The sequence below is a fragment of the Monodon monoceros genome, unplaced genomic scaffold, assembly GCF_005190385.1.
Source record: "Monodon monoceros isolate NGI ecotype Baffin Bay Population unplaced genomic scaffold, NGI_Narwhal_1 Super_Scaffold_6, whole genome shotgun sequence".
NCBI lineage: Eukaryota > Metazoa > Chordata > Mammalia > Artiodactyla > Monodontidae > Monodon > Monodon monoceros.
Window position 1 is genome coordinate 28318243 of NW_021703783.1, and position 15227 is coordinate 28333469.

The 15227-nt window shown below is 34.7% G+C and overlaps 1 protein-coding gene across 6 annotated transcripts in view; it reads right to left on the reverse strand.

The window, feature by feature from the left end:
* Positions 1-15227, reverse strand: part of KIF21A (kinesin family member 21A) — a 155703-nt gene that overhangs the window by 39338 nt on the left and 101138 nt on the right. For 3 of the 6 annotated variants that reach the window (XM_029206386.1, XM_029206383.1, XM_029206382.1), the window contains exons 12-20: positions 15094-15132; positions 10455-10545; positions 8268-8385; positions 7714-7902; positions 7072-7271; positions 5855-5962; positions 2545-2613; positions 2235-2449; positions 1941-2094 (exon numbers count right to left, since the gene is read on the reverse strand). In XM_029206386.1, coding sequence (XP_029062219.1) covers positions 1941-2094; positions 2235-2449; positions 2545-2613; positions 5855-5962; positions 7072-7271; positions 7714-7902; positions 8268-8385; positions 10455-10545; positions 15094-15132 — 1183 coding nt within the window. The remainder of the gene's footprint in view (positions 1-1940; positions 2095-2234; positions 2450-2544; positions 2614-5854; positions 5963-7071; positions 7272-7713; positions 7903-8267; positions 8386-10454; positions 10546-15093; positions 15133-15227) is intronic. The other 3 variants (XM_029206385.1, XM_029206384.1, XM_029206387.1) reach the window with 1 other exon arrangement.

Consider the following 15227-nt stretch of genomic DNA (forward strand, 5'->3'; position numbering starts at 1 on the left):
TATAAATTCAATGCAATTCCTATCAAATTACCACTGGCATTTTTTACAGAACTAGAACAAAAAAATCTTAAAACTTGTATGGAGACACAAAAGACCCCGAAGAGCCAAAGCAGTCTTGAGGGGAAAATAACACAGCGGAAAGAATCAGACCCCCATGACTTCAGACTATACTACAAAGCTACAGTGATCAAGACAAAATGGTAGTGGCACAAAAACAGAAACATAGATCAATGGAACAAGAGAGAAAGCCCAGAGACAAACCCACGAACCCATGGTCAACGAATCTATGACAAAGGAGGCAAGGATATAAAATGGAGAAAAGACAGTCTCTTCAATAAGTGGCACTGGGAAATCTGGACAGCTACATGTAAAAGAATGAAATTAGAACACTCCCTAACACCATACACAAAAATAAACTCAAAGTGGATTTGAGACCTAAATGTAAGACTGAACACTATAAAACTCTTAGAGGAAAACATAGGAAAGAACACTCTTTGACATAAATCACAGCAACAACTTTTTTGATCCACCTCCTAGAGTAATGGAAATAAAAACAAAAATAAACAAATGGGACCTAATGAAACTTAAAAGCTTTTGCACAGGGCTTCCCTGGTGGCGCAGTGGTTGTGAGTCCGCCTGCCAATGCAGGGGACATGGGTTCATGCCCCGGTCCGGGAAGACACCACATGCCGTGGAGCAGCTGGGCCCGTGAGCCATGGCTGCTGAGCCTGTGTGTCCAGAGCCTGTGCTGTGCAACAGGAGAGGCCACAACAGTGAGAGGCCCGCGTAGCAGAAAAAAAAAAAAATAGGTTTTGCACAGCAAAGGAAACCATAAACAAGACGAAAAGACAACCCTTGGAATGGGAGAAAATATTTGCAAACGAATCAACAAAGGATTAATCTCCAAAATATATAAAGAGCTCATGCAGCTCAATATTAAAGAAACAAACAACCCAATCCAAAAATGGGCAGAAGACCTAAATAAATATTTCTCCAAAGAAGACATACAGATGGCCAAGAAGCACATGAAAAGCTGCTCAAAATCACTAATTATTAGAGAAATGCAAATCAAAAGTACAATGAGGTATCACCTCACACCAGTTAGAATGGGCATCATCAGAAAATCTACAAACAACCAACGCTGGAGAGGGTGTGGAGAAAAGGGAATCCTCTTGCACTGTTGGTGTGAATGTAAATTGATACAGCCACTATGGAGAACAGTATGGAGGTTCCTTAAAAAACCAAAAATAGAATTACCATATGATCCAGCAATCCCACTACTGGGCATATACCCACAGAAAACCTTAATTCAAAAAGACACATGCACCTCAATGTTCATTGCAGCACTATTTACAATAGCCAGGCCATGGAAGCAACCTACATGCCCATCAACAGACGAATGGATAAAGAAGATGTGGTATATATATACAATGGAATATTACTCAGCCATAAAAAGGAATGAAATTGGGTCATTTGTTGAGACGTGGATGGATCTAGAGACTGTCATACAGAGTGAAGTAAGTCAGAAAGAGAAAAACAAATATCGTATATTAACACATGTATGTGGAACCCAGAAAAATGGTACAGATGAACCAGTTTGCAGGGCAGAAGTTGAGACACAGATGTAGAGAACAAACACATGGACACCAACGGGGGAAAGCCACAGGGTGGTTGGGGATGGTGGTGTGATGAATTGGGCGATTGTAATTGACATGTATACACTGATATGTATAAAACTGATGACTAATAAGAACCTGCTCTATAAAAAAATAAATTAAAATAAAGAAAGAAATGGTATTCATCTATTCATATACAGTGCAACCACCCACCCCCCACACACACAAAAAAACTTGGCAAGCATTCAATTTACCCAGGGAACAAATTTAGAAAACTAAAATTAACAGCTAAGGGAGAGCATATCTACTTTCTATTTTCCACACCTTGAGGAGCCTATTCATATCAGCCTCCATATTGGAAATAGTCATTTTCTGCATGATGATGTCTGTGACCCTGCGTTCAAGAAGCTGCCACTTCATGCGAGCTGTCTTAGAAGTAAACACTCGGCCTGTCAATCCTTTCCTCTGATATTTTTTTCTAGAATCATAAAAAGACAAACGTAGTTACTTATGTGCTTATTTGATTATGTACTGCCAAATAATGAGCTGTTTTTCATTTAAGTCCAACATTCAGTAATGCAAAGATTATGTCAGGAGGAACAGAAGAATCATGTTGACCTGGTTCCATTTGTCGTGGGTGTTGGTAAGGCCTGGACTCTTGCCACAGGAATTCTCATTTTCTGCTGGGCTCCAGCCCTTGATGCATCTGTTTCTATGGTAGTTGCACTGGAACCTGTGTCCTGAACAGGGGTATCAGTTGAGCTCAGCTTCCGAGTGACTTTCCCAGCCACTTTATCTGACATGGGCCTTACTTGCCGACGAAGAGCTGTAACCTGAAACAGCAATAGAGATTGACTCATGCTGTTAGTCTATAGAAATACAACATTTATCTCAAAGCCAGAATGTTTCCTCCAAATGGTCAACTTGCCTCTTCTGTTTTGCGACGAAGAACCACTTCTTGGTTTCTTTTTTGGGCTTCTAGAAGTCTAAGTTGATGCTATAAAATAATATTGAATAAGTTAAAATAGGAAACTGAAAGATATAATACTTCCTACTCCTGCATTAACATGTTTCCCCATTCCACTGGGAACTGTAAGGGTTCTTAGCAGTATCTGAGCTAACACTCAGCTTGCATTCATGACTACAGATATAGATATTTTATTTCAATAAACACAAAGGCATACTTATATAGTCATTTCTCCCTGAAAATAAAAACTTATCTCTGTGACACATACTTTTATTTAACAAACACTAATATAGGGCTTACTATATACAAATACTTTTCTAAACGCTTTACAAATATTGTCTCATTTCATTTTTGCTGGACATTTTGTTTTGGTTGCTGGCTAAGGCGTGATTAGGAAGAAACACAGCTAAGAATATTTTCAACAGAGGCATCTTACAATATATACAGTAGCTATAAACTATTTTAAACATAGGGAGAATGTATATTAATTGTATTAGCACTTTATAGTAACTTTGGAAATGTTATTTCCAAATAACATTGGAAATAAATGTTTTAATAAGTTGGACAATAAAACAAACTGGCTACCAATTTGTTTCTTAGGTAGTCTATATGATAAAGACAATTAATTATTAATTATTTTAAGCCACTTTCTAGGGATATAATTTAGGAAATAATCTTGATCACAATAGTCTTGATCACAGATAGCCTTGATCACAAATGTCTCTTCTAGGACTTTAATTCTGTGATGTAACAAATAACTCTCCATGTTCTGTATCCCAAATTCAAAGAGATGATACATCTCAAGTTTATACACATTCTTATGTTATCAGATGGGAATTCTTTGAGAAAAAGAATCTATCTTATCACTGACATATCTTAATTGCCTACACAATAATAGACATAGAAGCAAAGTTAATAAATCTTTTTTTAAATGAATGAACTATCAAAAACTAAAATTAACTATAGTTTTAAGCTTCTTACTACACTTAATTTCTTCATATTAAAAATAAAATCTCAAGCTCATTCATATTTTTTTGTATGATGTACATATTTGGTTCTCTAAGTGTTCAAAAGTTGAATATTACAAGAAACAATATAGACAGGAGTTGAATATGCACACAAAGCAACAAATTAAAGGTAGGAGAACATCTGAAATGGTAGCTTTGTATGTGATTAGCCAGCCTCAGATCTTTATAATAGAAGAGAGACATCATATGTTGTGGATAAGATTCAAAAGTTCAATCCCAGGAGTTAACTGTTCAATATTGATCTCTCTATACATCATATGAATTAGTAATAAAGAAATAGGTAGCATACACTGTAAGGAAATTATTCCTGTTACCCAAAAGTTTTCATTAAAAACAAAATAAATAGGCCAATAGGCCAAAAGTCAAAACAACCTAAATGCCAGCCAATCGAGGAATGGATTAGGAAAATGTGCTCTATACATACAGCCATAAAAAGGAATGAACTACTGGGCTTCCTTGGTGGCGCGGTGGTTGAGAGTCCACCTGCCGATGCAGGGGACGCAGGTTTGTGCCCCGGTCCGGGAAAATCCCACACGCCGCGGAGCGGCTGGGCCCGTGAGCCATGGCCGCTGAGCCTGCGCTCCGCAACGGGAGAGGCCACAACAGTGAGAGGCCCGCGTACCACAAAAAAAAAAAAAAAAAAAAAAAAGGGAATGAACTACTGATACATGCTATAACATGGATGAACCTTGAAAACATGCTAAAATGAAAGAAGCCAGACACAAAAGGCTACATATTGTATGATTCCATTTATATAAAATGTCTAGAATAAGCAAATCCATAGACAGAAAGTAGATTAGGAGCCAGGAAGGAATGGAGAGTGATTGCTAATGGGTATGGGGTTTCTTTTTGGAGCGATGAAAATGTTCTGGAATTAGAGTGGTGACTGTTGCACAAATTTGTGAATATACTAAAATCATGAATTGTATAGTTTAAAACAGTGAACTTTATGGCATATAAATTTTCTCAGTTTTTTTTAAAAAAGCAGAAAAAAAGACTAGACAATATGTTAAAATGTGCTTCTACTCGATTTCAGTAGGAACGTATTGGTATAAACAAGATCTAAAATGCCCAGGAATTGAAAGTGATAAAATAGACTGATTATTAAAATACATTAATATCCTGGGAAAATAAATAAATACAGTCATAAATATGGGAGTCATCTGGCTAAAATATCTACTTTTCTATCTCATTGCTCACTCTTCTCTATCCCCTTAATTTCCTCTTTACCTCCCAAAGTAGATTTCTATTTTCTAAAATATCCTGTATGTTTATGTTTTCTTCAGGGAGAATTTAGAAAAAGTTGGTGAGAAAAAAAGAACAAGGGCTGAAACCTAACTGATATTGTGGAAAGGAAGGTGATGGCTTCTTTTTTTAGGAAAAAAATGTCATAAGAAATAACTATATTGCCAAAACTTTGGAAAGAAAAAAATCCAAACAACTATAACCTATAACCGTAATACAACCACATTTAGCATATTGATATGTATCCTTCAAATTTTTCCCTCATTGTAAACAAGCACGCATATATAAAATGTTACTTTACACTTAATGTGAAGTCATAGTCATTTTTCATTTTATTATGCAGTTTCCAAATCCTAATTTTTAATGGATGAATAACCACCTTTTAAATGGGATGAACCATAATTTATTTAACTGTTACCCTTACTGACACACATCTTAGTTGATTTTACAGTTTTCATTACTACAAATAACCCTAAAGTGAAGATTTTAACACACTGTAAAGTAATTTGTCTTAGTTTAAATTATTTACTTAGTCTGAGTTCATGGAAGCAGAATTCTTGGGTCAAAGAATATGAAAATTTTTATAGCCCTTAGTAAAGCCTCTTCTAGTGAAGCCTGGTTATTATTCCAGGAACATTTATAAAAATCTCTAGTGGAAGCTGCCTTTGGAACCATCTCAAAATTACTATCTTATATAATACTGCAACTACTTCCTTGGTCTCCCTAGAAATAACCAGTCATTATTTGCCATTTTCTTCCATCTGATCATCTAGGAAATACACCTCCAATAAAATTTATAATAATATTATAGTGTTTTTCATAAACTTTTATATGGAATTACTATAATCCACATACTATAATAAATGCCAAATTATAAAATGCTTATTTACTGTCCTTAACCTGTATTTAATAAAGTTATCAAAATATTTCTTTCATTTATTGAACAATCTTGTTGATATACAATATTCTTACATAACTGAGAGCTAAAGTCCACTCACATCTCTTTTACGTTGATCCTTTTTCAATTGAGCAATCTCTCTGTTTCTTCTAGACTCTGTCAATCTGGCTTTTTCTTGTTCTTCTTTCATTTGTTTCATTAAGCGAACCTAAAATATTAGGTAAATACATCTATTGTGATTACCCTATCGCAATATTCATTAAATAAATCACATGTATGGAAAAATGTTCTTAGGATTCTGAATATTTAACAAGAAAAAAATGTGGAGTTTCGCTACACATTAAATGGTCAATTCTTATTTTTGTAAGATTAATATATTTATATTTCTAATACATTTCTAACATACTTCTATCAAACTGCTTAGTGTTCTATGCTTTTTATATTCAATGTCCAGCTGTTCTATAACTTGAATGATTTTTTGGTATCTAACATTATCAGTAGCTGTGTGACCTTGAACAAGTTACTTAACAACTCTAGACTGGTTTTCTCATCTATAAAATGGGGGTAATAGTTCTATGGGATTGGATTCCTCTGAGAATTCAATGAGTTAATACCTGCACTATGCTTATAACAGTGCCTGGCACATAGTAAGCACCTAGCTATTTTAGCTATTTTTGCTGTCATCAGCAACTACACAACATAATAATCTACTTCTTAAATCATTTCCACATTTCCTATTTTAAGGAAACAACATTGATTTTCATGCCAAAAGTTAAGAATAATCCGTTCCACCACAAAAACAGTAACATTAGAATTCACATACTCTCTCTGGTCAAGGGAAAAAAACTTGTACTTTTCTATGCATGGGAATGATAACCACCAAATTCAAGATAGTTGTTACCTCTCAGGGAAAAGAGAATATGATCAGGAAGAGACATATAGGAAGCTTTGTGCATATCAGCAATGTTTAATACCTTAAACTAGACAGTGGATATATTGTTCATTATGTTATTATCTGTGCTTTCTTGCATGTTTGAAATATTTTATACTTTTATTAAGTTTGTATAAGAGTTTTGTTTTGTTTTGTTTTTAAAGTCAGAGAAGCCCTGCTGACCACATGATTTTCAGCTACTCCAAAGAAAGACTTTGACTATGGATGACTATAGGAAACAACTTTTAACTGCCAAAAGGAAGTGCATCATTTCTAAGACTGGTTACCTTTTATTGAATACAGGAAGAACCACAATAATTTTTTTTTGGTCCCAAAAGACACAAGCATCACCAACATCTACCGTTAATGGAAAATATAATCAATACCTTTGTTTTTTTCATTTCCATCACATCCTGCTGTAATTTCTTCAATTGCTTTTCATATTGGGACTGATTTTTAAGCAACCTTGCATGCTCTTTTTGAGCTGTCTGAAGTCTCTGCAGTTCTTTATTCATGGCTTGCAGTTTCTTTTCATATTCAGACCTAACTTTTTTTGCTTTTTCTTCTGAGTAAGATTCCACTGAGCCTAAATGACCAAAAAATATTTGTATTTGTTTGTGTGAGACACAGATTTTTATTTCACAGATTTACAACTCATGACCTTAGACAAGAACTACCTCCTAAATACAAACCTCAGGAGGCCAGGATGCCTTTCAATCACTCTGCCTTTTAATATCTACTCTTATTTAACAATTATTGAAGTTTTTATCATTTTAATTTAAAAAAAGTACACAGCATAAATCAAGGCATTAAAACAATTAGCCACAACTTTGGAAAAAAAATTATTAAATAGTCTAGACAGGTACCAGCATGAAAAAACAAAATAAACAGTAATATTTAACATAATGGGACAAATTAACATTTAATGTGACTTTTAATATTATTTTTTTCTTGTAAAGGAAGACAGGATAAAAATCTATTTTGACAATTTAGTTTGAACTTTAATTTGAATTAAATATAATTCTTACCTAAGTTTTGAAGCACCTGGTCTCTTTCAAGCTGAGTGTCCCGAATTTTATGTTGCAGCATCATTAGCTTCTCTTCATACTGCTTTTTCAGCGTCTGCAGTCTTTTCTGGCTGTTTTCTAGTTCATCAATCAGCTTTTGCTTGATTGCAATTTCACAAGTAATGTTTGCTAAGTCTGCCTGATAATTGGCTATTATAAAAGAGGAAAATAAAAATTTTGGGATAGGCCATAATAAGAGCATGAAAACCATCATCTGTATCCAAGTATTCACTTGGCAGCTGTAAGGAAAATATCCTGAATATACCAAAAATTAAAAAAGGGCAAAAAGATAGAGTGTTCACTTTGGTCAAGGACAAGAGATACTATTTGTAGCAAATAAGAATGGAAGTTACACAATGACTAAATCCAATAAGAGAAGAACATGAGCCTTGGAGGGCATATATAGGCCAGCAATTATAAAAGGTGCTTTCAAATGGAGAAGGTTAAGAGTTTTCTGCCATGTTTTAAACAAGTGCCCAAAATAAATTTTTGTCCTTGTACCAAAGGACAAGTACCTTTTTCATCTGACTCGGAATCTGATTCATCAGAGCTTTCACCCCCTTCAACGTCATCTTCTTCCTCCTCCTCCTCCTCTTCCTCATCTTCATGATCACTCACTTCTTGACTTTCTTCCTAAAATGTGATTTGTGTCCATTAATAGCACAATATTGGCAAGGCAAACTGATTACCTCATTAAGGGAGACTGTGTGACAGAATTAGAACAAAAATTTTTACATTTTGTGTGGAAACACAAAAGATCCCAAATTGCAAAAGCAATCTTGAGAAAGAAGAACGGAGCTGGAGAAAACAGGCTCCTGAACTTCAGACTACACTGCAAAGCTACAGTCATCAAAACAGTATGGTACTGGCACAAAAACAAAAATATAGATCAGTGGAACAGGATAGAAAGTCCAGAAATAAACCCACGCACCTATGGCCACCTAATCTATGACAAAGGAGGCAAGAATATATGATGGAGAAAAGACAATCTCTTCAATAAGTGGTGCTGGGAAAACTGGACAGCTACATGTAAAAGACTGAAATTAGAACACTCCCTAACACCACACACAAAAATAAACTCAAAATAGATTAAAGACCTAAATGTAAGGCCAGGTACTATAAAACTCTTAAGCAAAAATATAGGCAGAACACTCTTTGACATAAATCACAGCAAGCTCGCTTTTGATCTACCACCTAGGGTAATGAAAATAAAAACAAATATAAACAAACTTAAAAGCTTTTGCATGGCAAAGGAAACCATAAACAAAACAAAAAGATAACCCTCAGAATGGGAGAAAATATTTGCAAATGAAGAAACTGACAAGGGATTAATCTCCAAAATATACAAACAGCTCATGCAGCTAAATATCAAAAATACAAACAATCCAATCAAAAAATGGGTGGAAGACCTAAATAGACATTTCACCAAAGAAGACATACAGATGGCAAACAAACATATGAAAAGATGCTCAACATCACTAATTATTAGAGAAAAGCAAGTCACCTCACACTGGTCAGAATGGCCATCATCAAAAAATCTACAAACAATAAATGCTGGAGAGAGTGTGGAGAAAAGGGAACCCTCCTACACTGTTGGTGGGAATATAAATTGATACAGCCACTATGGAGAACAGTATGGAGGTTCCTTAAAAAACTAAAACTAAAGCTACCACATGACCCAGCAATCCCACTCCTAGGCATCTTTCCATAGAAGACCAAAATTTGAAAGGATGCATGCACCCCAATGTCCATTTCAGTGCTATTTACAATAGCCAGGACATGGAAACAACCATAGAGTGAAGTAAGTCAGAAAGAGAAAAACAAATATCGTATAATATCGCTTATATGTGGAATCTAGAAAAATGGTGCAGATGAACTTATTTGCAAAGCAGAAATAGTCACAGATGTAGAGAACAAACTTATGGTTACCAAGGTGGAAAAGGGAGAGGTGGGACGAATTGGGAGATTGGGATTAACATATATACACTTATGTATAAAATAGATAACTAATGAGAACCTACTGTATAGCACAGGGAACTCTACTCAATGATCTATGTTGACCTAAATGGAAAGGAAATCTAAAAAAGAGTGGATGTATATGTACACATATAACTGATTCACTTTGCTGTACAGCAGAAACTAACATAACATTGTAAAGCAACTATACTCATTTAAAAAATAAACAATAAAAAACAAACAAAGAACCAGAATCAGAGTTAGAATTTTTCTTCCTCCCTCAATATTATGCAGTGTGCCTAGCCATATGAATTAATTTTGCCCCAGCTTCTATTATGGTGCTTTATATTTAATATGCACAATATAGTCTCAATGAATAAATACAAAAAAAAAAAGACTGTGAGTATAAAGTACAAGAGCACAAAAATTTCACTTTTCATAAGTTAAAAATATCAGTCCACAATTTTAAGGTTATTTTACAATAATTCTGTCTTAAATCAAAGAGTACTTCATCTCTCTTAGTATTCTATCACCCCATACACAATGCTTTCACAGTGCACAAGACTGTGAGTTGCTAATATTTAATAGCTCACATTTCTGAAGAAAAGAAGTCCTCAAGGACACAATTTAAAATGGATGTATGATAACGGATTCTCTTTTCTACATATAAGTTAGTACAGTTATCAGCAACCAAGAACAACCTAATCCAGGGACTCAAAATTACAAGTTTATTCTCTCATACTTACAACTTCTAATTCATTGCTTTCTCTTTCTGAAATACCCTTTTCTTCTTTCTTCTCTTGGTCAGTGTCTGTATTATCCTCTTTACCAGCCACACTAAAAAAAAAAAAAGAAGCAAAAGTGTATGATGCTAAAGTAGAGAGGAAAATTGTTCACTTTTTTTCTCCCAGATTTTTAAAAACCATCAATTATTTTTGAAAACAAACTAGAAGAGTTCATCATTTAACTCAGCAAAGTTATCATGTCTGATGCTTCAGAGGAAAATTGAAACTGCCATTCAACTCATAGTACAGTGATTTATATCAATGGAGAAAATCTTATTTTCTAGAAACACTGAGGAATAGATTATACCCTGGAGCATGACATCTGATGAGACAGCTAAGAACTAGTCACCATAACATTCAATCAACTAGAATGTAGGCAAATTAAATTTAATGGAAATAAAAAATATTTTTGTTTTCTCATCTAAATATATAAATTTTTCTCATCTTAATACAAAGATATAGAAACTGCATTTTTTATTAATGTCCTAATACATTTAAGAATAAATTTAAAGATCAGAATACATCTGCCCACAGTAAGTTTGTCTATACCAGCTGCATCCATCACAGTGTTCAGGTCTCCCCTGGTAATAGAATAGTACAGGTTCTTTTCTCCTAGGTCATACCTGTAGCACAGGGCTCTTTCTCATAATGTTCTCACAGAAATAGGTCTCTGCACATCAGAACTGTCTGAAGTTCTGCCTGACCCCTGATTGAATAGGAAATTCCAGGATCTGCCACAAGATTCACCATACAAGTAAAAGCTTCCTCTTCAGGTATCAGTAAAGCAGCCCTAACTATTAATATATACTAATGTCACATAATGTTATAGCTAAACTAATTGCTTCAGCCCCAGTGGCCATGAGAAAAAGAAGACTCTATAGTGAGCAAAGTTTTTACATAGTTAAATCACTCTGACCCTTCAGGGTTTAGCAACCACCATCAATTATGCACAGAAGTTACACTTCTGTTCATTAGACTCCTACATTTTATCCTAAATAATATTAAGAAAGTGAATTTTAAATGAATTTACATATGAAAATTTTCTTCTTGTGCTATAGTTAACTTTTTAAATCATTAAGAATACTTGAATAAAGCAATATTATCCAAATAAAATTCTTCTAGAAAGAGCTTAAAATTTTTATCAGAATAACTTTATAACAGCTATCATTTCTTTCAGGTATTCTGCTACATTAAATAATTGCCCTAATACATGGACTTATTTTTAGCTTCTAGGCTAAAAAATTAATCTCATTTAGGTGCTGGTATTATTATTAAACTCTAATGTTTAACTATAGGTTCCAATTCTCAAAGACATTTTTGAACTCAGAACAAGATGAACACAAATACTTTTCCTTTGTAAGCACTTTTCAGAGTTCTTAATTTATGTTTATTTAGGTAGTTATTTCTGTAATTTCTGTCTTCCCCACTAGACTGTAAGTCTCATGAGGGAAGGGATCATGTCTGTTTGGCTCAGCATTACATGCCCAGTACCCAAGGGATGTGCATAATAAATGTGCATGAAGTATTTGCTAAATATATTAATCTCTATGATGGTGCATGAGCACCTCTGTTTGGAACCTCTGCCTATGTGTCTCACACACTAATTATGTTGGAGTAGAATAGTACAAATTGAAAGATGCATAAAGATGCATGGAAGACAGCATATCTCTAGAGTGAGAAGAAACTACCAGTAGGAATATCAATAAAATCCTCTTAACTGGAGAGGAATCAAGTAAACTATAACAAGGTTCCATGAGTTTGTTAAATCACTTGTTAGAGAAAAATGTTGAATATACTGAATGCCTATCTTACATCACTTGTATTATAATAGGACTGTTCATTTTCCATCATCACACATTTCAAGATGAAAATCTAGAAAGAAACTCCCCCTTCATCCAATCATCTGATTTAAAGGCCAGCACCATGTACTCAAGTAGTGCTATACTTGAAACAGGCCTAAGGCTTAAGACTAGGAAAGGAGCATGTGTTAGGAAAGATATCTCCCATCAGCATTTCTCATCCCCTCCCCTATGCAGTCTCCCTTCCTCACCTGCAACTCTTGCAGCATACAATTTTTGTTATTGTCAGTTCCTTCATTACTTCAAGCTCCAACACAAATTCCCTTTTATTCAGGTTTATAGCCATACAACCACCTTGTTTCAAATACTTGACCTAACACACCCTCCTACACCCTCCAAGTCACCAGAATCCAGCTTAACAAATGTTATTTTCACTTATATATGAAGTTAACTCATGTATTATAAGCTGTTTGTGCCAATTCTGATGCAGAAAAATCAGCAGTTGTTAACTTTATATTATTAATTTACCTTTATAAATCATGTAAGGCTTAAGCTTTTAAAGTAAACAATATGATACTTTATGATTATTGTACAGCAAACATTCAAGTTTTCTTCAATAAAGTGGGGAAATTTTATATCTAAAATAACTATCTAAGCAGCAATGAAAAATATGTAAGTTTGCAGTTTACATAGAATCAGAATCTTGGAGCTGGAAGGAACACTAGTGATCAAGTAATTTAAACCCTTTGACATTTAACAAGCAATGTCAACATTTTTGTTGACAACCAAAAAAGAAACTGTGGCCTGGTGAAGCTTATCAACTCAAGGGGACTTAAAACCAGGTGTCATGACTCCAAAGCCAGTATTCTGGAATATTGCCTCAAAGTTCAGTTCACAGACAGAGAAGCATCAGCATCACCCAGGAGCTTGTCAGATATGTAGAATCTCAGGCTCCATGTCAGTCCTACTGAGTGAGAATCTTCATTTTATCACCCCAGGTTATTTATATGCACATTCATATTTAAGAAGCCCTGTCCTAGAACACCAAACAATTCTGCTTTTGTTATCTATTAGGCGTCATATAAAAATTGGAGGCAAATGCTATTCATTAAGTATATTTAAAGGACTTAACTATTTTAAGGTGGGAAAATGTTTCCATTACACTATGCATTTTATTTTGACCTTTCAAAAGAGAAAATTTTTCACATTTTAATGCTCTAATTTAATTCCAATGATAAACATAATGTCCTAAATATAAACTAATTAGGTGAGTCCTAAGATGACCTACAGATAGAATTATATTTTAATTATAGAATTATATTTTAATTAACTATATAATTAAAATACAATTCTAGAATAAATTATAGAAACTTTAGAATACTATGTAATATGTAGGGTATAATTGTGGAATGTAAATTATTAAATAACTTAAAGAAAATATAATTTACGGTTTCAGCTATTTAAAGTAAGAGATTAGTTTAATTGTTGCACAGTAAAAGTTCTCAAGGCTTATTTTTTGTTTGTTTGTTTGTTTGGTTATTTTTGCGGTACACGGGCCTCTCACAGGCACAGGCTCCGGACGCGCAGGCCCAGCGGTCACGGCTCACGGGCCCAGCCGCTCCGGGGCACGTGGGATCCTCCCGGACCGGGGCACGAACCTGCGCCCCCTGCATCAGCAGGCGGACTCCCAACCACTTCGCCACCAGGGAAGCCCCAAGGCTTATTTTTAGTAAGAAATAAAATTATAAAGTGGTGCCTCTAAAATAGTTAATATTATTTTGAAACCAGTTTATTTTCTTAATCATTTTGATATTGTAATCATGAGACGTTTAGAAAAATCTATAAAGAGAAGTTCTAATAAGAAGTAAAATACTACTTGATACTTGGTTAAATAATCATAATATTGAATAAGTAAAATGCAAATTTTTATTATATTGGGAGTTCAGAAGCAGTGCTTCTAAATTTTGCTCAAATTTCAAATGGAAAAAAAAAGAGAAGATCCTGGGGTTTTTTTGTTGTTGTTTTTTTTTTTGCGGTACGCGGGCCTCACTGCTGTGGCCTCCCCCGTTGCGGAGCACAGGCTCCAGACGTGCAGGCTCAGCGGCCATGGCTCACGGGCCCAGCCGCTCCGCGGCATGTGGGATCTTCCCGGACCGGGGCACGAACCCGTGTCCCCTGCATCGGCAGGCGGACTCTCAACCACTGCGCCACCAGGGAAGCCCAAGAATTTCTGTTTTTGATGCTGACTTCAGGTACATTTTAAAAGCAAAACTTGTTTTTCTAATTCCACCTTAAATATGCCTTATAAATCTTATCTGTAGTAAGGCCACAGTTTCCTTTTACTTTGTTGCCATTTTAACGTTGCTTTCCTAACAAAGATTACACAAAATAAGGAAGAGATGAGAATGAACCCACCCATGACTTAGCATGTGCTGCAACAAAATGCGAATTCCCACCGAATTAATAATTCCCTGTCTGTTCACAAGTTTCTGAAAGGTATATTCTGAAAGTTAAAGGGTGGGGGTTCTTGGGCCATTTTTAGCCATCAAAATTATGATAATCTATTCTAAATTCACATGAAATTCCTGAATTTTAATTCATATAACCACTGGCTTTTATTCTTAAAAAGTATTTTTTTATATTTTCAGTGTTTTTGTTAATTTTATAAAATCATCATTATTTTTAGGAGCACCAAGCTAATCTAGTCTGAAACAATCTATAATTCTACAGCATATATCCTTCTGAATGGCAACTAAGTATTTAAATGACATTTTAATAAAAAACCTGGGAAATATTCCAACCTTCTTTCTTCTCGATTGCTTTCCTCAAGTTTCTGTAGCCTTCAAAATCACGAGGCACAGTATTGGAAGGCCAAGCCAATGAAGGACAAACCAGACAGTAAAAAGCGAAAGTGATAAGAAGGTAAAAATGATAC